A 26,420-nucleotide genomic window follows, 5' to 3' on the forward strand; every position below is an offset into this window, starting at 1 on the left:
TTTGTGGAGAATAGATTGAAAAGTGTACGCCATTTTAAGATAACCGTAATGTCCGAACACGAACAATGCTAATCTAACCATCAACAAATCCTCACCTCGAAGCCCCAATCGGAAAGAGATGCGACCATTGAATGGAACTCGGGAAGAATACCCCCGAGAATTCTGTTTGATCGTCCGCCCAAAATAAACTTTCCACCAAACCCAAGGGCACTCAGACAAAGTGCATACTCTCTCCCTGCTTCAGCCTCTTACGGTTACAAGTTTATCGAATTATAAAGCTAAAAGATAACAGCGATTTTGTCAAGAGATAATACCGAACCAGCCGAAGTCATTCCATTCACTCGCCTCGAAGTGCAAAAGGAAAACCAAGAGCAAGAGATTGGACCCTATTGTTCGGTGGAAAAAGAAAGGAAGCCTTTCAAGTTTCCAACGTTCCTTTTTTTTGTTCACCCACAAAACCTTACAAGTCCTTATTGTGTTAGCATCGCCGTGCGCGTAGGTATATGTTATTTCCCATGATTGTCTCGCACCATGAAATCCTCCAGCCTCGCCCTTTTTACTGCTGCTCGATCCCCACTCAGAAAAGCAAGGAACAAAAAGATAACAGCCGTCCTCCTCCTTTCGGATCCTTCCTAGGAGATGACATACTCCGAGAGCATCTCCCTTTCCCGTATTCAACCGGCATAAAAGCACGACGAGATCCAACGGGAAGCAAAACAAGTGTTGCACAATATTCGACTTGTATCTTTTCCATTTCCCTGCAAGTTGGGTTGAATGAATGTCGAATTTTTCACAGATGTCCGTTATTTCTGTACAAGCTGAGAAAATAGATGCACCGAGTCTACGCCACGTTCTCCCGTCGATATATCAGCAGATATTTCAAGTTTAAACCCACCGTGGGGTTGCACAGCTAACTCCTACCATGTCTTCCAAAAAATCTGTTCCATTGTTACTATAAAAATACCGCAGACTGGGGAGAGAGAAAGGAAGCCCACATTTTACCCCCATCGGGATTTGTCAGAATGACTCTGCGTCGCTACAAGACAGCGAACGAGCAAAAAAAAAAAAAGGATAGTGGATATCATTGGCGCTAGGTGCCCCGGAGTGGAAAACAACCTTCACAGTTTTCCACAGATCGACCATTGTTGCGGGCACGCTGCTGTCCTGGCCGCCCCGTGCCGTCGCGTATAGTAAAAGTGAAATAACTTTCTTTGCAAATTCTGCCTAGTCCTCCCTGTGGCTTTTCCAAACAAATCCCATCCCACTCGGTGCCCCTTCTTCCAATGGCCTTTCCACCGTAAGATCTACCCGTCCAGCTGTTCGGCGTACCTTTTCACTTCTTTACTTTTTATTTTATTATTTTCTTTATCTCCACTTTTCAATACAACCGAAGAGAGGAGAAGGACACTTTGGGCGAGTTATTTTGCTTTTCTTTCCAAGTCTAATTGGATGAAAATTGAATTTCAAACTTTTTCTGCAATTTCTTGGGAGTAAAATCAATATGTATATGTCCGGTAAGTTCGGCGGGAACGGAGACAGCACGAGCCACGAGACGGAAACGAAGTTGACGTTACATTAGCATAGAATTGTTATTTGTAAAGTGATTCAATGTGAAGCGATCCGTCGCGCGCCCGGTGTATCGGAAAACTTTGCGAAGAGACCCAATGCCACGTTGGAAATTTCCGACCGGCGGCAAAGTCTGATTACTTTGTTGGTATTGTTATTTATTCTTTAAATTGTAATTAAGATCTTTCAATTGAGTAGGCCTGGTTGACGAACTTCGAGTTGGCGAAGTTATAATTCACGGAGGCAGAACTAGGGTTGAACAAATACGCGTTTTATGCTAAATTCTATTTCTGAATTTATTGGGGCAATATGATTCCAGTAATGATTGCTTGGGATGGCGATTTTTTCTCAAGTTTGTTTATTTCTCTCGTTTTCCCAGAAGAGTTGAGTTGGGTTAATACAATCGTTTTACTCGTTCCGTAACTCGCATACTTTATCCCTTACATTGCGAAGTTATTCGTCATTTGTCATCATATTTCATAATTAGTTCCCAATTCTGCTCTACCGTATAATTGTTGAGGTTTTTTTGCATTTTACGTTGAAAAGCAAAAATTCAATATGGGAATGCTAGTCATTGCATTGCCCCATAGAGAATGTTATATAATAACAAAGTTTTACTAGTGAAAAGAAACAGATACGATGAAGTTGGTGATAAATACCCATGGCGTTGTTCATTTTCATATGGCTAATTTTTTTGAGAGCATAGAGCGTAATTTTCCCAATTTTAATTACGACTGACCAAAATTAATGATCTTTTTTCGAAAAAAAAATTATAGGAAGTTGTGCCCAAGATACGACCGCATTGTTGACGTAGAACTACGCTGTTATTTTATATAAGTCGTTTGTTTATACCTTCGGATATTATTCTATAATGCTGTGAAATTTTAGAAACAACTGCTTAGTGAAAGAAATCTCTGAAATGGTTTTTTCATTTTAGAATCAGTTCACGATAATTGATTGATGATTCATTCTTGTCCTCGCAAAACAATACACTAGCTGATCGTATGTCGCAATTTATTTCATGTCAATGCATTGAAAATTTACCTCGAACGTTATTCCGGTGGCCTTTTTCGCAATTGTCATATATTCGGCTACAGTCGATTATATACATGTTGCACCAGCACCATTATTCCACATCTCATAACTACATCAATATATCTTTGGCACCGCATGGAAACAACAACAATGACAACACTTGCAAGTATCAAATCTCATGCTATATGTTATTTAGTATTGCCTCGAAGGAATCACACCTCTCATACAAAGGAATCACACCAAAATCATATACAAACATTCAGAACGACATTTACTTCCTTGGTGACTCAATAATAAAATGAACTCATTCTGTTAACCACAATAATCTCGAAAAGAAAATCATTGCTTCATTGCGATCGGGATTAGCGAAATTGCAATCCTTGTTGAAGGCAGTTTTGCGACTGGCACGCGAACCCAAATAACTTATAACATTCCAGTAAGACATTCAAGATGCTTGGTATTCCCCAAATATTTTTTTTGGCGCACAACCTTAACGCTTGCTTCGTCATAACGTCAGTTTGCCTCCCAATCCATGGTGGGATAGCCAATGTTCCAAGCTTTATCAGGATAAATCGAACGCTTTTCGAAAACGTGGAACCATTGAGAATTTTCAAACGTATTAGGACCTTGAAAATCAATTTAAAAACTTGATCAAAGGGAAAAAACGTGCTTATTGGCGAACTTTCGTGGGAGGTTTGTCACGAGAAACGTCAATGAAAAAATTATGGAAATTGGCTCAAACATGAGAAATCGCTCTTCATCGAATGAAAGCGAAGAATATTCACATCGATGGATTTTTAATTTTGCACGGAAGGTTTGTCCCGATTCCGTTCCTGTGCAAAAAAAATGTTCGAGATATACATCAAGATAGGTGCGATCTTGATTCCTAGTATTAGATGGTAGAATTCTCTCTTGCTCTCCTTTCTTGTAACAATTCGGCTCCAGGAACGGATAGAATTAAGTTCAACTTGTTGAAACACCGCCCTGATGTGGCGAAACATCGCTTGTTGAATTTATTCAAAAACCCGGAAACCCCGCGTCCGACTTCAATTCGTACCGCCCAATAGCAATGCTGTCTTGTATACAGAAATTGTTGGAGAAAATGATCTTGTTTCGCCTTGATCGTTGGGTTGAAACGAATGGCTTACTCTCAGATACACAATATGGGTTCCGCAGGGGCAAGGTATGAATGATTGTCTTGCGTTGCTTTCTTCAGAAATTCAAATGGCTTACGCCGAAAAAAAACAAATGGCTTCAGTATTCTTGGACATAAAGGGGGCCTTTGATTCTGTTTCAATAGAGGTTTTGTCAGACAAATTACACTCTCGTGGTCTGCCGCCTCTGTTGAATAATATGTTATATAACTTGCTTTGTGAGAAACATTTGAATTTTTCTCACGGAGATTCAGCAGTGAGTCGGGTCTCTTACACGGGCCTCCCTCAGGGCTCCTGTTTAAGCCCCCTTTTGTACATCTTCTATGTAAGCGACATTGACAATTGCCTTACACAAAATTGCAGCTTAAGACAACTTGTAGATGATGGAGTAGTGTCTGTCGTAGGATCAAAAGAATCCGACCTGCAAGAACCCTTACAAGATACTTTGAACAATTTTTCAACCTGGGCCATTGAAGGAGAAAATCCATGGAATTCCAGATTATCATCGATCGGGGATCGTTTCTACGATGTTCAATGCAAAGTATGGGCGTATCAATTGTGATAATATGTACTTTACTGATGGGTCCTCTATGAATGAGTCCACAGGATTTGGAGTGTTCAACGAATTTTTTAGCACCTCCCACAGTCTTCAGAATCCTTGCTCAGTGTATATTGCTGAATTGGCAGCAATACACTGGACGCTGGACAGCGTCGCCTCACGACCTGTTGAACACTATTACATTGTAACGGATAGTCTTAGCTCTGTCGAAGCTATCCGTTCAGTGAGGCCGGAAAAGCACTCGCCGTACTTCCTTGAGAGAATACGAGAAATTTTGAGTGCTTTAACCAGACGCTGTTATGTTATTACCTTTGTCTGGGTCCCTTCACATTGCTCAATTTCGGGTAATGAGAGGGCTGACTCATTGGCAAAGGTAGGTGCAATTGAAGGCGAAATTTATCAGCGTCAAATCGCCTTCAATGAATTTTATTCTTTAGTCCGTAAAAATACCATCGCCAACTGGCAACGTAAGTGGAACGAATATCCCTTCCTTTTCCTGAAAAAAATGTCACCCTTCTAAACTCGAGCAAACCGCGAGTAATCGGTTCTCTACTTCATTAACACAAGAATTAATGAAAAATGTTTGTATATACTTGTAACAATACAGATAGGAGTTTGGCTCCTTTAAACTTATGTAACTGAGCCTGTAAAAATAAACTATTTAATTAAAAAATAATAATAACGTCAGTTTATTGCATTGATGCATTCTCAAAGGCACCAATAAAACCCTTATGATGACGGAAAACAAACAATGTTTACTGCTTGAAAAAAGACTGAATTATGCCACACAGTTTGTACTCTGCTGTAACACCCATCGATGCGAATTCGCTGATGAGTTTGTCAAGAGCGACCGCCTTCACCACCAGCGGGGGGAGCTTGATTTTGGTTGCTGCCTGGGTAACGGCGTTTACCGAAGGCTCGGTTCAATGCGAGCGCTTTTCACTGCAATTTTTCCTCCTTTTCCCCACTATAAAGAATCATAACTTTTGATCTACTGAACCGATTCAGATGACCGTCTTATCAAGTTGAAGCTTATGAATTAGTTCTATTTGAAAAAATACAATTTTAGCGATTTTTTGGATTTTCGTTTTTATAATTGTTGATTGAGTTAGTTTTTCATAGTTTTCTCGGTTAAAGATAAAGGGCGCTATATTTTTTATATTTTATCTAGAAAGCTGAGGATTTTTTACATAATACATGTCGATAACAGAGATGCAATTTTTTTTCGTTTTGAGATATGATTTTTCAAGTTTAACATGTTTTAAGTCTTCGTTCAATATTCCTTTATGACTAGATTAGACCTATGCGACAAGAACCCAATTTTGTGATATGATACTTTCGCGATATTTTTAAAAAGAAGTTTAGCTCTTTGGCTTCAATTTGATGTATTGTTCATCTGAATCAGTAGTTCAAATGTTATGAATTTTCGAAAAACGTCATTTTTGGATAAAAGGGGAAAAATATATATTCATATCTCAAAAACGAAAAAAAGTAACATCTCTGATATTGAGATATGTTGTGGAAAAAAGGCTCAGCTTTCAAAGAAAAAATAATTGAAAAAAAATAGAACAATAAAAAACAGTTACAATCAATAATTACGAAAATAAAATCTATCTTTTTTTTGCAAGTTCTATATTTTCTAGTAAAAGGTTAGCATTGGATTTAATTTGATATGTCGATCATCTTCAATGGTTTCAGAGTTATGAAATTTCAAAGAAAGTCATTTTTGAGAAAAAGTGGAAAAAGTTCGGACCACCCTAAAATGGAAATGGTCACCCTAACGAAAAAATAAAAAAAAATACGGATCTAATATTTTACAGTAAAGAACAAAACTACCACTTTTCATAGAAATCTGAGAACCACTATATCGGTTTGGCATGGAATGGCTGTATATAGAGATTGTGGTATACACCCAGGTTTTTTTACGCGGGGGATACGTACCTCGTAAAAAACCACTTTAATTGCAAAATCTGTGTGAAAAAAACCGCGTTAATTCGAAAATTCGCATAAAAAAACCGCGTTTATTGGAAAATCCGCGTAAAAAAATCACACTAATTGGAAAATCCACGTAAAAAAACGTGAACGTGAACGATGTTTGAATCTGAGTAACTTTATATACATATACAGAAGTAACTTAAAGATATCTGACTTAAGGTACAATCTAGGTATAACGTAAACAAGTTAACTATGTTTGTACCCATAACGTCCAGTTGAATCAACGAGGTGTATTTGTGTAGTTGGAATTTCAAGTCTAATTTGAAAACTGTTCATGTTTTGACTGTGCAACACGAATAATATGTAAAAGCCTTGTGATGAGATAAAAAATGATTTTTCAATATCGCTACGTTTTGCATTAAGCAACATGTTTCCCAAAGTAACTCCTAAACATATTTTTTTTACCATAGTGATGTATATGGAAAAGTTGTTGGAAATTATAAGCGAATTCATAAAATTTTATGAACATAACGGTATAACACGACAAATATATGAAAAGAGTACTTTTTTGTTTTAAATCACATCAGAATTCATATAACCGCAAGGTTGACGTAAGACTGCCGTTGGCTTAGTTATCAATTGGTTACGATATCGCCGATGCGCAGAGCTATCTTTTGTGTGTATTGATGAAATTATTGATTAAACTAGTGAATGAATGAAACAATTTACAAATTCAATGGCAAACAAATCCCAATTTAGGTCAATTCATGCATTATGGTAGTAGTTATCGCAACAAATAGTTATCAACATTTTGCCTAATCACCAAACGGTATAGACCATGTTAGCAAATCGAATTCCGGAGTGTAAAAATGCAAGCGAGTTCAAAAGTACACGTAGTTTGCATCTAATTTGCTATGCCAATTTCCCCTGGTTCCATGGCTTTGAAGTCTATGTTAGGGAAACATTCCGATTTACAGAATCGCAAGCGAGTATAAAAGTACCCGCAGCTTGCATCTTCTTTGTAATGCCGATTTCCTCAGGCTCCATGGTTTGAAATCTGTGTTAGGGAAACATTCTGATTTGCAGAAACGAAGGCGAGTACAAAAGTATTCGCAGCCTGAATCTATTTTACAATGCTAATTTCCCCAGGCTTCATGATTTTGAAGTCTGTTAGGCAAACATTCCCTCAGAGAAATTTCCTTCGACTTGCACTGTGGTCACGCGTATTCTAGAACTTGCCCCTCGGAATACATTCAAGGCGTGTTATCGATTGGTGTGATTTCAATAGTCTATTTTGAAAGCAATTTTAAAGCCATTGAAACAAGTTTTTGGATCAAAAAGTAAGAAGCATATAACGCGTAAACATTTTATCTTTCGAATGAAGTGTTTATCATACCATTTCGTTCGGTTGTTTAAGAGCTATTAATAAATGACGCTAGTTCATGCATACGTTGAGACGGCAAAAGTTCCATAGGGAACGTCAACGCCATTCAAGAAGAAGAAGTACAAATGTACCCGCTGCTTGCATCTAATTTGCTATACCGATTCCCACAGGCTCCATGCTTTTGAAGTCGGTGTTAGGGAAACACTCCGATTTCCAGAAACGCAAGCGAGTACCAAATTTTTCGCAGCTTGAATCTATTTTGCAATGCCGATTTCCCCAGGCTCCATGGTTTTGAAGTTTGTGTTAGGGAAACATTCCAATTTCCAGATACGCAAGCGAGTACAACATTTTCCGCTGCTTGCATCTAATTTGCTATGCCCATGGTTTTGAGTCGGTGTTAGGGAAACATCCATACATTCCAGCGATCGTATCTAAATCGTTGCGCAATCATAACTGTGTGGATTTCCGAACGGCACTCGCTTGTATACCGATTGGTTTGATTTCAATAGTCTATTTTGAAAGCAATTTTAAAGCCATTGAAACAAGTTTTTGGATCAAAAAGTAAGAAGCATATAACGCGTAAACATTTTATCTTTCGACATATACATATTTTACAATATTTTAAATACATATTTTAAATACTGCAATTTTTTTCGTAAATAGAAAAAGAGAAATGAACTAATCAAGCAAAAGTAATCAAATTAGGCATATGGAGGTTTTAGGTGTCAATAAATGTTGAAATGATGGTTTGACACTCCTCCCCCCTCTCTAATAGTGAAGGGCTGCTAACTCAAGAACTCTTCTACAACCCTGCTCAACTCGATGATTCATTAAGCAAAAGGAACCGAATTTTGCATATGGAAGTTTTAGGGGTTAATCATTTTTTCTATGGTAGTTCGACACTCCTCTCCTCCTCTCTACGGGGGGAGGGGCACATAATTCGAGAACTAATCAAGTAAATGGAATCAAATTTGGCATACGGAGGTTTTAGGGGGCAGTAAATGTTTCTATGGTGGGTCGATACTTCTTCCCTCTCTCTAAGGAGGTGAGGACTGCCATACAAATGGGTTTTGGGTACTAGAAATGTTTCAATGATGGTTTTACACCCCTCCTTCTTTTGGAAGAGGGAGTAGGATCCCAGAAAAAAATTACACATATTTCAATCAACCATATTCCAGCCAAACATGACAATTGAAAAAAAATCGGAAAATGGGAAAAGTGAATTCTCATATGTTTCGAAATTACATCGTGATATGCGTTGTTGGTCTTTTCAAAGTTGGTGCTAACGAAATTGATCATTGTTTGAAAGTGGAAATGGATTTTCAGGGTAAAAAAATCTTCTATCCTTTAAGTATATAAATAAAAACGGATCGTCAAATGTGTTGGTAAACGCGAAACTCGCGGAAGGAATCGTCCGTTTTGAGATGTCTTCATTTTATTATAATTTCTGTATCAAACATGTATTCCATGTAACGGAGAAACATATTATTTGCAAATGATTGAAAAAGCCTCAACGAGAATTGTGTCTGAAAATAATTTGATATTATAATGACGAGTTTTGGTAGAAGTACTACGAAACTTATAGTCAAAGGAAACTTCAAACGGGCAATTTGAAGATCAATCAATCAAATCAAAGCGTGAATGTTTGAAGGTATAGATGACAAAGTTCCATTTTGGGCGGGAGGAAGTTTGCCGGGATAAGGAACAAAACTACCAATTTTCATGGAAATCTGTATCGTTTTGGCATCAAATTGCTGATATAAGCTATGATATGTTGAGATTATTTGGAAAATCGCTTAGCTTTCAATCAATAATGGTAAGTGGCTACCAAATGAACAGTTCATGTCGGTAACATCAACCATTAACAACCAAGAACGCTGAAAAAGTTTTCAATACTATCGACAGCACATATCCATTGTCCTATTACGGTCTACTGTGACATTCTATTACGATTTACTGTGGGATTTTTTTTTCTGTCTACACCTGTTCGTAAACAACGATGTCAACTAGAAGCCAGAAGCTTTATGCCTGTCTGGCAGGTAACTCTGGATGCACCTTGGAAAGCGCAGTTGCAATGCTCTCTAAACGTTTCGACGAAACTAACCAACTTATAGATGCCTCGAAAGCTGAGCTTAACTCGAAACTTTATGACATCAAAGAAGATCTTCAGAAGCAGATTATGGCGATAAAGCTTGCTGACGGCAATGAATGTTTTACCCTACTACAATTCTCTGTGACATGCTTAAGGGATGAATTTTACTCGAAGTACTTGGCTAAGCGTAATTTAAAGCTGCGGCACATCGGAATTTCATCGGATTGTCGCATCTATATTAACGAGAATGTGACTGTGAATGCGAGGACAATAAAGCGTGCTGCATTGAAGTTGCGTCGAGAGAATAAACTGGTCGCAGTTTCGACCAAACTAGGAATTGTACAAGTGAAGAAAAATGGTGATAGTCCTTACCTGTCAGTTTCATCTATCGATCAATTAATGCAAATTTGAATTAACTAATGCTACATGTATACTTGTTATTGTTTGTTAGAGTGGAGATTGTATGTAATTTGTACTAAAGAAATTTGTTTGTATACTGGAACTGTATGTAAAACATGGGAACTATCATTAGAAAGCAGCCTTTCCATGTATATTGTTTCCCTCACGTTAACTGATGTCATCCTTAAGTAATCACACACTCTCACAACACACGATTCCCAGAGTTGTTATGAACACCAAACTCAAGGCAAACAAATTCAACATATGCCATACCAACGTTCAAAGTCTTTGTGCACGACGATTCTGTAAGTTTGAAGAAGTCAAACTAATGTTGTATGACTCCAAGATATCCGTCGCTTGCTTCTCGGAAACATGGCTAAATAATTCCATTCCTGACCAAGCCGTTTCTATACCTGGTTACTGTCTCGTACGGAACGATCGGACGTACAAAAGGGGTCGTGCAATTGCCATCTATATTCGTGAAAATATCCTTTCCAAAACGGTTTACGCTACGAATGTGACCGCTTCGTCGATATGCAAAACGGAATGCCTGGCTTTGGAGCTTAAAATGAGCGGTGCTGTAATGTTGGGCACCGCGATCAATAACCCACCGGATAATGATGTTTCAACTTTTATGCAGTGTGAATTGGCAACCTTATTATCAACCTATGAGCATTGTAAGTCACACGACAAGGTTTGAATATAATTCACTTGATCAGATGATTTGTCTGCTTATTGCACATTCTTTACCACTTTGGTGTGGTTCTAGCACTTTGAATTTTTGCTTCATGCGAGGGAATATATTTGTCTGCTGAGTCAATTTTCATGAATACTCATCCCAACCACTTCTAGTCAATGGTAGCCAACCCTTCCATAGTACATTCCTTAAAATGCAGCAGAAAAAGAAACAAAATGAGCATTTGCCCGGTGTGTGACAGTCTTTCGCCTCCATGATGTTTTCCCACCCCCAATCGGACGGAGAATTCAAATTCGAATGCAGTGAAAACTGGCTGATACACAACTTACCGCTTCTGGTGCAGACCGTCCTTGTGAAGAGTGCTGCTGGGCCCAGCCGTACCCGAGGGTTGCCCCATTGAGATGTAGTACAGGCAGAGCAGGATCGTGACGAATGCCGACAGCAGCCCGATGCAGCGGGCCGAGCCCCGGCGGAAGATTTTCACGGTCATGATTCGGCTTCTCTGCTGGAGCACCACCGAGAGCATGAAAAGCGACCTAGTGAGGGGTTCCTTCGCACCTTCGCTCGTTATAACACACTGCACTACTGGAACACTGAACTTGTTGCCGGTTGCGAGTTGCTACTCATTTATGGTGAATTTTGTTGCTTTCCTCGGTAAGCGGATGGTAGTGCCAGACGTGGGAGGGAACGTGGAGGAACCTTTATGATCCACTCCTTTCCGCTTTCCGCTTTCTCTTGGTAGGGCAGGAGGGCAGGCAGAAAATTTATTTGCTCTGCTTTTATGACACTATGCTATTTGGCCATTCATTCACACATAACACTCTGGGGAGGCCTTCGTAGCAGAGTTACATTTTTAGATTTGCATCTGAAAAAAAGAGAAAAGAAAACATAAAAAGGTCAAATGAATAAAATGTTAAAATAGGCTAGCTAGCTTGTCGGGTAGTAAGTTATGTTTATGTTCTCCCATCGTCTGGGAGTTTAGTCTATCAGTCTCGTTTCAGCCTTCGCAGGCGGTCGAGAATTACTGTGGCTTGGGGTTGCCGCACAGTTGGGTCTGTTTCGTGGTGGAAGGGAATTTTTACCGCTTGATGAAGTTCCGTACAGCCGATGATATTGGAATGAAATATAAGGATGGCGATTTTTTTAATTCTGTTGATACGAGAATTAAAGGGTGTGTCACATCAAATTGCATCACGGAAAAAACGCTGTAGAAATTTAATTTTTAGGAATTATATCTTCAGCTTTCGATTATAATCAGATAAGAGTGTATAGATCACGTTGGCCATGCTTCACTGTCAATTTTGGAAAAAATTTGGAAAAATGTCGTCGAACGAAAAAGAGCGTCGTGAATTAATCCTGTGCACTCATTTCGAGAATCCGGAGTTGTCACATCGGGACATCGGTAAGATGCTGGGAATCGTCCAATCCACGGTCAGCAGAGTACTAAAACGATACTTCGAGAACCTAACCATCGACCGGATGGTGAAGAACGACAAAAATGGATGCTCCGTCAGTGAAAAAGATCATAAGCGCGTAGTTAAGCAGTTTAGACGTGATCCGAGAAGTTCGGTCCGGGATGTCGCCAATAAGCTGAATTTGTCAAGTTCCAGCGGACCAAGCAGCGGGAGGGCCTGCGTACATAGAAGGTTCAGAAGGCTCCTAACCGCGACGAAAGGCAAAACATGGTGGGGAAGACGCGAGCCCGGAAGCTGTACACCGAAATGCTGACGAAGCCGCATTGCCTGGTAATGGACGACGAATCCTACGTCAAAGCGGACTTTCGTCAGCTGCCGGGCCTGTTGTTCTTCTCCGCAGAGGACAAATTCACCGTTCCGGAGGAGATTCGCAAGCAGAAACTATCCAAGTTTGCCAAAAAGTACATGGTGTGGCAAGCGATCTGCTCTTGCGGAAAGCGGAGCGCCCCCTTCGTGATGACCGGCACGGTAAACGGGCAGGTTTACCTTAAGGAGTGCCTACAGAAGCGCTTATTACCACTATTGAAGCAGCACGAGGGCCCGACCATCTTCTGGGCGGATCTCGCTCCGTGCCACTATTCAAAGGACGTGTTGGAGTGGTACGAAGCCAACGGGGTCACCTTCGTGCCAAGGAAATGAACCCGCCCAACGCGCCGGAGCTTCGCCCAATAGAGAAATATTGGGCGATTATGAAGCAGGCCCTCCGGAAGAACCCAAAAGTTGTCAAATCGGAGGCGGACTTCAAGAGAAAATGGATTTCTGTTAAAAAAAAACTACAACCTGACGTTGTACAGAACCTTATGGACGGGGTAAAGAGGAAGGTGCGAGCATACGGGCTTGGGCTCGAAGTATGAATAAAAAGAAAATGCCAAAAGTTGTTTAATAGTTTTTATTTTACTGTCTAAAATTTTCAAAAGGATCGGTCTACTGGGCGAATTTCTACAGCGTTTTTTCCGTGATGCAATTTGATGTGACACACCCTTTAGATAATTGATATTCCGCGCAGAGAGCGAAAAATGTTGAAGTGATTTTGGACTGTGTGTACAAGAATCGATCGATCAATAATTGTGAATGTTTATGTAAATGGCGAATTTTATGCCAACTCGGTTTCCTATATTTTATTGTATGACCAACATTTTCTAGGTATTTGAGTGATAGCTTATTGTGAAAAATAAAGAAAAAACTTTAGACCTTTTCAAAAAGTAGTCCAATTTGTTTTTGAATATTTCAAGTAAGCAAAGTTGCTTAAAAGAGCAATGTCTTAACATCCACAACGTTTCACTGTAATCTGAGATATTGCTGCCGATGACCAGTCGAGTTGGCATGAAATTCGTCATATTACTTATCAGTCTGTCATTTTTTTGTGTAGTACACTTGTGATTCATTAATTTTAAGCATCGCACATTGCACGTTGGCACTATTTCATTATGATGTTGTGGGCGTGTACGATAAATGAATGAGATTACAAAGCGCTAGAAATATTTGTTTGTTTGAGTAAAATGTATTTTTTGCTTTTCTCTTCTTAAGAATTATCGCGAAAAAATAAATTTATATCAATTCCGAGTAATCTGTAAAATAACGACGAAAAAATATCCACATTTAATATCATAATATCGATTGGTTTGTTTATAGTTTCAAGTTCTAATACTTAATCTATAGTGGTACTAAACAACCTCTGTATATATTTCTACCTATCTTACAACACCATCAACAATCCATCCAAGGTCCTAATGTTTGCCAGAATTATAAAGCCTCATAAAGCTATTCCACCGAAATTCAAACTCATTTGCGGATATGGCTGCGCGGCGCCATAAATATCTCGGCTCGTAAATCCTAACGCCTGTTTAATTATAACGGCCAGAGGATGAACGAGACCGGTGGAATAAATCATCCGTTAATTGTAGAGATAAGTTTATGAAACCTCCCGGGTCCATATGTGGTGCTGATGTTGTTGTTGTTGTTGGCAAAAAGGACTGCAGTAGAGCATTGTCCCCGTTATCATATTTCTCCTAGATTGTAGGGGATGGAGAAGTATTGCTCTAATGCCTAACAGTGGGACGGTGCAATTTGATGGGATGGCTTTTGCGTGCAATATCAGAAAATATATATGAACACTAAATCTTGAATCTAGTTTGTGAATCATATATTTGGAATGAACAATGTAAAGGGTGTGTCACATCAAATTGCATCACGGAAAAAACGCTGTAGAAATTTAATTTTTAGGAATTATATCTTCAGCTTTCGCTTTAAAATCAGATAAGAGTGTATAGATCACGTTGGCCATGCTTCACTGTCAATTTTTCGTAAATTTGGAAAAATGTCGTCGAACGAAAAAGAGCGTCGTGAATTAATCCTGTGCACTCATTTCGAGAATCCGGAGTTGTCACATCGGGACATCGGTAAGATGCTGGGAATCGTCCAATCCACGGTCAGCAGAGTACTAAAACGATACTTCGAGAACCTAACCATCGACCGGAAGGTGAAGAACGGCAAAAATGGATGCTCCGTCAGTGAAAAAGATCACAAGCGCGTAGTTAAGCAGTTTAGACGTGATCCGAGAAGTTCGGTCCGGGATGTCGCTAATAAGCTGAATTTGTCAAGTTCATTCGTCCAGCGGACCAAGCAGCGGGAGGGCCTGCGTACATACAAGGTTCAGAAGGCTCCTAACCGCGACGAAAGGCAAAACATGGTGGGGAAGATGCGAGCCCGGAAGCTGTACACCGAAATGCTGACGAAGCCGCATTGCCTGGTAATGGACGACGAAACCTACGTCAAAGCGGACTTTCGTCAGCTGCCGGACCTGTTGTTCTTCTCCGCAGAGGACAAATTCAGCGTTCCGGAGGAGATTCGCAAGCAGAAACTATCCAAGTTTGCCAAAAAGTACATGGTGTGGCAAGCGATCTGCTCTTGCGGAAAGCGGAGCGCCCCCTTCGTGATGACCGGCACGGTAAACGGGCAGGTTTACCTTAAGGAGTGCCTACAGAAGCGCTTACTACCACTATTGAAGCAGCACTAGGGCCCGACCATCTTCTGGGCGGATCTCGCTTCGTGCCACTATTCAAAGGACGTGTTGGAGTGGTACGAAGCCAACGGGGTCACCTTCGTGCCAAAGGAAATGAACCCGCCCAACGCGCCGGAGCTTCGCCCAATAGAGAAATATTGGGCGATTATGAAGCAGGCCCTCCGGAAGAACCCAAAAGTTGTCAAATCGGAGGCGGACTTCAAGAGAAAATGGATTTCTGTTAAAAAAAAACTACAACCTGACGTTGTACAGAACCTTATGGACGGGGTAAAGAGTAAGGTGCGAGCATACGGGCTTGGGCTCGAAGTATGAATAAAAAGAAAATGCCCAAAGTTGTTTAATAGTTTTTATTTTCTAATAGTCTAAAATTTTCAAAAGGATCGGTCTACTGGGCGAATTTCTACAGCGTTTTTTCCGTGATGCAATTTGATGTGACACACCCTTTATTAGAACAATGTGAATCAAATAATCTCAGATTTCATTTTACCCTAAAAATCGTTTGCTGCTTTTTTTGGTCTATTCAGTTGTGAGATACAGGGTGTTAAATATGGTAGTCAACATGAAGAATATTAGGTATATTTTCAGCTTTTCTTTGAAGAAGGTGAGAATTCAAGCCAGGCGATTGAAAATGTGAATAGTGTTTATTGTCCCGATATTGTAAAAGCCAATAATGCACAATTTCATTTGCTTGATTCACTGGAAATAATCTGCTAAGAACCGCTCCCCAATAGCCAAACTCTTCATTTGGACCAGTCTGAGGGAGCAGTCGTCTAATAGCGGCTAGTTTTGGCCAGGTACATGTATAAAGTTTGACTCACCATGAGCTCCGGGAGCATGGTTGACAGAATCGTATGCATCCAATTCGTAAAAATGGCAACAAGATTCAAACCGTGCCTATTTGACCTTAATGGGAACACACATTTAGGGATGAGAAGATTAACATTGGAATTCGGAAAGTGAATCGAAACTTACAGTTTAGAATCAGCGATCTCAAATCTTGAATCTTCAATATGCATGAAATTTCGATTTATAAATACATGTCTAGAAAATGGAATCTAGAGCCTGTAGTGAGAAATTTGAATCTGGGAACTGGATATCTATATATCTTATATATCAAATTCTCGTGTCACGATGTTCGTGGTCAAACTCCTCCGAAACGGTTTGCTAATCGGATAGAGAGTAGATTGCTCCACAACTTCTGTTTTTGATTAAGGCAAGGTTGCCGCATTTCCATGGAATCGATTAAATTTGAGTCGAACAGATTTCAGAATGCAAGAGCCGATTTCGTTCAAATCGTGGAATCCGATCGGCTTTCAGACCAACCGGATTCCGGAATATGGGTTAGTGTTTGATGTTGTTCCCCCCAAACATGGTTCATGGCCTATTCGGTGCTCTGAAGCTTTTACCGCCTTGCGTTGCAGATGGAAAACACGATCACAAGGGTAGGTGAATATCCAATGTAAAAACGAAGAAACGGACAACCATTGACAAATATCAGTAACGCAGACTTTGACGGACTGAAAATCGTTGGGTACTACCACATTCGCCTCAGCTGAGCTAAACGTTTAATGTTTATATTAGTGTTGAGTTTCGCTGTTCAGCGAAAAGCAGTATAAAAGTCCGTGAATAATGCAAGCAATATGGCTGTGTTTCAAATTCAGAATATCGATGTGACTACTTCTCGATTGAATGACAACGACGAAATAATGCGCCAACAAATTGGCCAGTATATCAACACCAATGAAGTTGTCATATCTTTGGTTTCACAATTCATGAATGGGACCCAACAGTCATGATTTTGACTATCCATTCAGAAAACCTATTTTTCACTAACGAAACCGTAATTGAAAAAAATGAATATTGATTTTCCTTATTTCATTTTAAACTTTTAGATAAAAATATATTACTTTCTTTCACTTCACATTTTATATATAAACACTAGCTGACCCGGCAAACGTTGTTTTGCCATACAAATTATTTCTAGTGATTAAGTTGATTGTAAAATAAAAAATAACTAATGTATTGTAAGTGTGTTTAAATGTTCTACACATAGTTGAAACGTTCGTTACTCTTTCTTTCATACTTGTGTCTGACATACCGAGGTATAGAGCGCCAAGTCGATGACAAAAATTAAAAAAAAAACACAAAACATTCCTTGTATTCCATTCCCGATGTATTTCATTCACGAATCTGACATGTTTGTTCTCTTGAACGTTAAATGTAAATTGAAAAAAGGAATTACTGAATACTGAACGGTTTTCCATGTCAATGTCTGCGTTGTTAATTTTTATGAATGATTGTCCGTCATTATCAGTTTTTATTCATTGATATATTGGACATTCACCTAGACTTGGGGTCGTGTCGTTGGTGAATTTTTTAAGAAAATGCATTGTACAGTTTCATCTGCCATGCAAGGCTATAAAAACGGCTATGTTTGTGGTAACAATATCGAACAATCACCCATATTTCGTCATTAGCAGAATTTAAATTGTTGAAATTTGAATGCAAATGTTTATTCGATGTTGTTTGAATACTTAGTAGACATAGCCTTGACCCTAACTCAACTATTTTTCTATAAATCTCCTTGCATTTCAGCCGAAATATTATCCAGAATATAAAATAATTATCAGAGACTATTTTCGTCCGATATTTTCCCTACCTGTAAATAATGTGTTATTCTGTTACACAGAACACACAATAGAGCCATAGTTCATTTAAAATTTTTGTTTTAAAAGCGAAATGGAACACGAAGCTCAATGACGTCTATACGCATTGCGTTTCAAGGTCGAATGACATTCGTTCTCGTTGAAAAACAATCTACGGGTCGATTATTATTTATACTAAAATACTAAAATAGCGATTAAAAATAGGAAATGGAGGTAAACCTTTGAGGTTATATGTACTTTTATGCCAACTTTATAAAAAAAAGAAATAAAAATTATTTAGATTTTTTTTTGCATAGGACCACCCTAATCGGTATAAAACATATGGTAATCGGTACCCTAGCGGTATCATATATAGTTTACGTCCTATTCTCAAATCGGTCGAGCCGTATCGGAGGAGTTCGACCACGAACATCGTGACACGAGAATTTTATATATATATAGATTATTCTTTTTTTACTTATTTACATATTTTACATCAAACACATCAGTTACGTAAATGAAATACATTGAAATAAGATGGTTTGAATGATTTGATTCTTTGACGTAGGATTACGTCTTTCGGGAACATATGAGGGTACAAATTGAAAATCGAAAATCGAGCACATCGTTAAAATTGTCCAATTTCAAACGCTTATTGCTCAGTTATTTCATGATGGATTGATGAGATTTTTGCGTCAATCAATATCGGCACTCCATTACAATTTTTTAAATTGAACAAAATAATATATTTCATGAAACTAACTATCGAACAATTCAAAAATCTCAACCCCTATCCTAACGGAAATACCCACTTCTGATTGGTCGAAATGGACGACAGATGCGGCGGCTCATGTACTTACAATTATTGGTCAGTTATTTCCTGTTGGATTTACGAGATATCTTCATCAATCGATCTGAGCGTTCCATAACAATTCATCACAATGGATGAAATACAGGGTTTTCCAACTTTAAATTCCGAAAGTAAATTGAAATAAAACACACTTAGAATTCGAATTTCGATGAAACTTTTATTTCAAATTAAAGTTTGGTTTATGCCATTATGTGTGAAATACAACATCATTAAAATGTCCACCACCTGTTTAAATGGCTTCCTCGCACACCTTGATCCGGAACAGGTAATTTTCGATGACTTTTCGGCACATATGGGGCGGTATCTCGGTCATAACTTCACGAATGTTGTCTTTCAAATGTTTGCGGTCTTTTGCATAACCCCACAAAAAAAGTCTAGCGGGTTCAAATCGCATGATCTGGACGGCCAATTGGCATCACCAAAACGCGAAAGTATGCGTCCCTCAAATTTCGTTCGCAATATGGCCATGTTCGGTCGTGATTTGTGGCACGTGGCGCCGTCCTGCTGAAACCACATGTCATCCGTATCCATATCTTCAATTTGTGGCAAAACAAAAATCGGTTAGCATGCGGCCATAGCGCTCACCATTCACAGTTACCGTCTCGCCGTCCTCATTTTCAAAGAAATACGGCCCGATGACTCCACCAGACCATAATGCGCACCAAACAGTGACTTTTGGCGGATGCAATGGCCTCTCAACAATCACGTGTGAATTTTCTGAGCCCCATATACGGTAATTTTGGGTGTTCACATAGCCACCGAGCTCGAAATGTGCCTCATCGCTGAAGAAAATTTGATGCGAAAATTCAGCATTTTGCTGCTGTTGTTCGTTCACCCAATCGACGTATGCCCAACGCATTCCATGGTCACCACGCTCTAATTTTTGTACCAGTTGGACTTTATATGGATGTAAGTGCAAGTCCAAATGCAAAATTCGCCACAATGATGTGTTTGACAAGCCCAATTGCTGAGCACGCCGTGGAATCGAAACATTCGGGTCATCCTCCACACTGGCAGCAACAGCAGCAATATTTTCGGCCGAACGCACATTACGATGATGCACAGGTTTCACAATATCCGCTACAGATCCAGTTTGTTCGAATTTACGCACTACATTAGTGATTGTGTGCTCTGTAGGCCGTCCATGACGACCAAAATCCGTCCGTAATGCTCGAAAAACATTTGCCGGGTTTTCATAATTTTTATAGTATAATTTAACAAAATTAACACGTTGTGCGATGCTAAAACGATCCATATTGTAAAATGGCAGACATTCAACTAACGATATGACGCTTTGGTTGACAGCTATGTTAAACGGTTGTCAGCGCAGGGCTGTATACTTTCGGAAGCCCGAAATGGAAAACCCTGTAATATATCATATAAAACAAACTATCAAACAATCGAAAAATCTACAAACGAGAATACCTGATTGGTCGAAATTGAAGATACGGAGAAATCGGCATTGTAAATACATCAAAGTAAAGGGAACTTTTGCTCTCACCGAAGTGTGTTCCCTAACAGAGACATTAAAACCCAGCAGCCTGCATTGCAAACACATGAAAGTAGGGGGATCTTTTGTTCCATCTAAATGTGTTCCCTAACAGAGACATCAAAACCAAGCTGCCTGAGGTAATTCAGCATTGCAAATACATGAAAGCGCAGGGGGGAGCTTTTGTTTCCACCGACATGTATTCCCTGACAGAGATTTCAAATTCAAGGTTTCTGGGTCATTGATATGAAATTTCACGAATTGAAAAATCAAATGAACTGAATAGGACTCATGTTTGATAGAATATAAATAAAATTTAAATTTGCAACTTTTCCGATCATACATTGTAAAACTTTTAGAACTTTTTTTTTTAGTGTAAAATTGTATATGATAGCGATTGTGTTAAAATGACTTGAAATATGAAACTATGTTTTTCTCAAAAGGAAGTTCATGCTACGAGAAAAATTGGAAAAATGAACAAGTTCCGTGTTCCGTTGGGTTTAAAACGAAAATTAAAATGGGTTGAATAAACACTTAGAAAGTAAAAATTATAAATGAAATTACCTTTTCCAATTCAAATATATTTTGTCTATAATAAAGTAACACCTTTTTTTTTTACTGGTGAGAAAAATTGATAATTTTGTTCGATAATGATAATTATCTTATATTACTTTGATGAGCTTTTTTTCTTCATTTCATCCATACATAACACTGGAGCCATCTCGTTCAGGGCCACAGAGGGTGGCTTTCATCATATTTAATTCCACTTTGGCATTTTCTATTTTGATACGCACCATCCAATGACTAATCACCATTCTTCTGTCATCATCACTCGGTTGTGAACAAACAATACCTAACAACCAGACAAAACGGCTCTATTCCGTAATATAATGTAAATATTCAAACATATCCAAAACAACAGATAGCCTAACGGAGTCCTACGTCAACTATGCGGTCGTGTCTCGGACACAACCCGTCCTGTGACCTTTTTTTATTGTTGGCGGTCATCGTCCAAAGCGCTCAATTCCTCTATATGGCATAGCTCTTATCGCCAAATATTCGTTTGACGAATGGATCAAAAACGTAAAACCATTCAAACATACGTACAATATATCAGTTATTGTTTATTCAATTACCAAAATATTCACTAGAACCAATTTATTTGGCAGAACAACGTTTGCCGGGTCAGCTAGTATATATATATAAATGGATTTCTGTCTATCTGTCTGTCTGTCTGATTCTTATGTACTTGAAAACTACTGAACCGATCGACATGAAAATTGGTATGTAGGGGTTTTTGGGGACGGGGAAGGTTTGATAGTTTGAGACCCCTCCCCCTTTCTAAGGGGGGACTGCCATACAAATGAAACACAAATTTCTACATTATTCGAGAATTAATCAAGCGAATGAAACGAAATTTGGCATGTGGAGGTTTTGGGGTGCAATAAATGATTCTATCGTGGTTAGATACACCACCCCCCTCTCTAAGGGGGGCTGTCATACAAATGAAACACAAATTTCTGCATTACTCGAGAATTAATCAAGCAGACGAAACCAAATTTGCATGTGAAGGTTTTAGGGTGCAAAAGAAGTTCTTACGGTGGTTAGATACTCCTTCCCCCCCCTTTTGGTAGAAGTACTAGGATTTTTTTTTGTAAAAGGTAAATTCAACGGGGTCGATTAGAAGATCAATCAATGAACAGTTCTGCGATTGGACTGATGAACTTGCGGTTAGTAAAAAAAAACGTGAATGTTTGAAGGTGTTGATAACAAAAAACAAATTTTGGGCGGGACGAAGTTTGCCGGGTCAGCTATTAAAATATAAACACAACTATCGACGGCACGATGAGAAAAGTAGTTATGGAAACGCATCTATTCCGCCACCATCTCCGCTACTTATTCGAGTTGATGGCATTGAGCTTCGTGTCCCGCTTTTGGGAAGTGATAATGACAATGGATTTCTGGGTGCATTCAACACACTTTGAAAATGAAATATTATGAATGAAAATTTATCAAAATTTTGAGCATACAGGTCAATTGGAAACCATATTTGTAGGGTGATGCGAACAGTACCACGCATACAGTTCTAACTACATCGAAATATGTCGTTAAATCGACAAAAGGGAGCAGTTCTATAGCCTTTCTGAAAGGTCAAATTAATTCTATTTGCTTTTCAAAATTAATTTGATATGAGCTACGCAGAGTTTCAATAAACGATTGATTTTATGTCATCCGTGTCATAGTTCTCGCACCGGTAAATAACAATATGGGATTCGTAGTTGTTCAAATATTGGGATTTATTCTTTTTCTTCTTTTGTGCATCCTGAACAGCAATCAAAACCAGCAATGTGCTTTGCAACATTCTGTCCACTTATAGCGCATCATCATCAGCATCAATCAATCCGTAACATTCGGACTCCGTGCAACACTGATTACTCACACTCGGATCCGAATAAGCTTCGAAGATAATCATTATCATTAAGTGTTTGCAGCTCTGACCCTCGTTCCTAGATAATACAGAAAGTGGTCGGAAAACGTTCCCAATTACCGCGCACCCTCCGCGCCACCCAACCGGCAACCTCTTATCGATTTAATAAAATCCTTCGCACTCCAGAGTCCACAAATCGTTCCCCATCTGCATCGAATCCGAAGCGGAGCCATTGCAAATCGATCGATGTGAAACTGACAGTCGGAAACCGTCAGGTGGGTGTGCATACTATTTCAATTCATGTGCTAATTTTTGCCCGGGGTCTGTCAAATTCACCCTTATTTCTTCAGTAGCAGTCACACTCCCGAGTCCCGACGCTGCGGAACATTATCGGAAATGGTTATGCACACCTCTATTTCCAGCCAGCCGTGTCTGATTGACCTGATGAAAAGGTATTCTCACGTGCGGCCGTGACGCGACACGCGGGGAACCTCTTCGGCGAGCTGTCGTGAAACCGTGAAGGATCCAACGGGCCGCTTGAACTTCGTGACCGTGCGCATTTTCAAAACGCGACGCCGACACGATTCGATTAAAATTTATAGCAAAATCAATTTTGAACAACGTTCAACGGTTCTAGGCGATGGAATGAATTATAATGCGATAATTAAGTGGCATATTCAAGTGATTGTTTTCTGCGCCCTTCACTCGCGGTGAGTGGATTATTTGAAGATAGATATAATTGGTTATTAACAGGAACGAATTTGAAGGATCCTTTCATCCTGGCAGGACCACTGAACGGTTATCGAGTGCGACTCGAAGAGAATCCCGTCTTTCAATTAGCACCGAGCTATCCGAGCGTACAATTTTCCATTCAACCAACCGGAAATCGCATTCCGAAAATCATTAGTTCACGTCTCAGTGGATTTAACCGCCCACCTCTGTGAACTGTCGTCGGAATCGAATATCCACTCGTCGTATTGGCGAGTGCAAGATTACCGTTTCCGGTCGGTAAACCGCGGAATACTACATGCCAACTTGAATAGTAAGCGCGGCAACGGATAGCACCACTATTCGAACGACTCAGCGAACCGTATCTGGCGAAACTGATGATTTTCCCAACCGCGTGGAAAAGCTTCTGCGGCGGCGGCGGTGGCGAACTGTCTTCACCGTGAGACCGGGATGATGGTTCCGTTTCGCATCGGCCCGAGAGCAAACGTTGAAGCTATCATGCGGTGCGCTCGTATGCACACGGCAATTGAGTTATGTGTACCGATGTTGCCGATATTTTCTCTATGTAGATGCGTAATCACGCGTAAGAGTGCTGGTAAATGTTTGACAGGCGAGCTGTGCGTTCGATATGAGTATTCGATGCCCATTTAGATAATTGTCTGCATGATGCAGAACAATGCAACAAGCGCATTCGAATATCATTTTGGGAGGTACAGACAGTTCACTGAACAATAAGCGTCCTGAACCGCTCAAACGTATAATGTTGAGATTGAGATTTTTCCCAAAAAAAAAAAAAAAAAACTCAACAAATATCTCGATACTTCAGTTGTATTCCCGCTTACGAGAATCGAACAAATTTTATTTGATTATTCTTTTCGTCAAGCAAATGTAGACTACACACTTAGTTATAGATGAAACAATGTTTTCTGAAGTGAGAAAGATTGCTTCTACGATACTACATTTTGACGTAGGGCTACGTTTTGATTTCTATATAGGTGTTCTAGGGGTACAGTACTCCAGAATAGGACACACATGTTTAATGTATTTGATTGTATTAGGTTGGGGAAAAACCATTATTTTCTCGGCAGATGGCTGTAGTGATCGAAATTCCGTATAGTAGGGTAGGGCGGGGTTATTTGGTCATAGGGGTAAGTTGGTCAGTGACGATATCTTGGATTCTGAGCGTCCAAAAAATTAGTGATCTATTGGTGAAAAATAGCGAATTGCTGATGCAATGAATTAAGCAAATTGGAAAAACTTTTTATCAAGAAGGTTAAAAACTACGAACATGATGCCGATTTTTCCAAAAATCATTCACTGTTTGCGCATTATAAAATTGGTTCTGAAAATGGTAAATAAACATGAAAAAGATCGGTTCTAACGTAAAACAAAAGTTTATTGTATATATAAATTTTATATGTTAATGGGAATCGCTTTTAAAATTATTTTTATTGAATTTTCATGAATATTTCTTTTCATATTTATATAGAGGGGCTAGTTGGTCACACAAATTGCTCGTTTGAATTTTCTTTTGGTTCTGAAATTGGTAAATAATCATGAAAAAGATCGGTTCTAACGTAAAACAAAAGTTTATTGTATGTATTAATTTTAAATGTTAATGGAAATCGCTTTTAAAATTATATTTATTGAATTTTCATGAATATTCCTTTTCATATATAGAGGGGCTAGTTGGTCACACAAGTTGCTCGTTTGAAAGCATATGTTTTACTGCTAAACCCAGTGTATTTAAAACGAGACAACATGATACCAACCACCACACAAACCACTTGCAATATAATTGTCATATTTTTTTTTTGCTGTAAAATGTTCATAAAATATAATAAACGCTCAAATAGAATATCAACAACCCACAATACTACATCGAGTAATGTAGCATACCTGGAAGTTATTTCAATTTACTTTGGGGTGAACGGTACAAACGTCATCAAAACAAACGCAGGCAGCAAACCGGTTGTGAGTCGCAGGGATGCCAGGTGGTTTTTTTTTTCAAATGACTTCACATAGTACGAGAAAATGTCTTCAAATGTCTTCACCATAATGTCGGAAGGAAGTTCTTCACACAAAAACGGAACTGTGATAACTCTATTTGTTTATTTCAACTTTGAAGTTTTTGTTGTGACTAAAACCATATCCATAAAACTAATTGTTGAAAAGGTATTGAACCGGAAAAACTCCGATTTGTGAAGTGGTCGTTTGAAAGATCTATTGTATAGTTTAGGCCCAAAATAATAGAAATTCAATGTCACAATCATTCGAATTTTCGAGCGCAGATGAACTAATGTCTTCTAGAGACAATATGTATTCAGTCCGCTTCGTTCGCTGAGACTAAAGCACTACTTTTTTTAACGATATTTTCATCCCATAGTTATAATTTCATGGAAATGATATCTTTTAAAAATCCACGTACGCTATCATACTGAAATGTTCATTTCATAATGTCTTCAAAATGTATTCACAAAATCAAATGTCTTCAAAATGAATGTCTTCAAACCTGGCATCTCTGGTGGAAGTGAAAGTGGAAGAGCGACGAAATCGCTAGAAAAGATTGTCTGACTAATTTCCAACAACAATGAGAATTTGAAATTTTCATTAATTCTGACTGCTCTTTATGCATTTTTACATAATTTTTGTAATTTTCTGGACTTCCTCGCACAAATTTTGTTGCTATTCTATTTCTTACCATTGTTTAGTTCGAATTCTATTCTGGAAACAATCGTTCAACATAGGTTCAGTTTCGGAATGCGGCAGAATCAGAAATGCTGGACTATTTTTTCTCAATTTGGGAAGGACAAAATTATGGTCATTCCCTTTCAGTGAAAAAAAAATATCTCAAAAGAAAGAAGCATCAGTGCGTTCGTTCGCAGCAAGGATTCTCAAACTATTCTGGGCGAGATACACCTTTCCCAGAATGTAGTTTTT

General features: G+C 39.0%; 1 protein-coding gene across 5 annotated transcripts in view; it reads right to left on the minus strand.

Annotated features, from left to right (window-relative positions):
- The window catches only part of LOC129766565 (alpha-mannosidase 2), a 446,086-nt gene that overhangs the window by 78,274 nt on the left and 341,392 nt on the right, over window positions 1-26,420 (minus strand). For all 5 annotated transcript variants that reach the window (XM_055767155.1, XM_055767146.1, XM_055767153.1 and 2 more), the window contains one exon: window positions 11,151-11,686. In XM_055767155.1, the coding sequence (XP_055623130.1) occupies window positions 11,151-11,347 (197 nt within the window). In that variant the 5' untranslated portion in view covers window positions 11,348-11,686. The remainder of the gene's footprint in view (window positions 1-11,150; window positions 11,687-26,420) is intronic.

The sequence above is a fragment of the Toxorhynchites rutilus genome, chromosome 1 (genome assembly GCF_029784135.1).
Source record: "Toxorhynchites rutilus septentrionalis strain SRP chromosome 1, ASM2978413v1, whole genome shotgun sequence".
Taxonomy (NCBI): domain Eukaryota; kingdom Metazoa; phylum Arthropoda; class Insecta; order Diptera; family Culicidae; genus Toxorhynchites; species Toxorhynchites rutilus.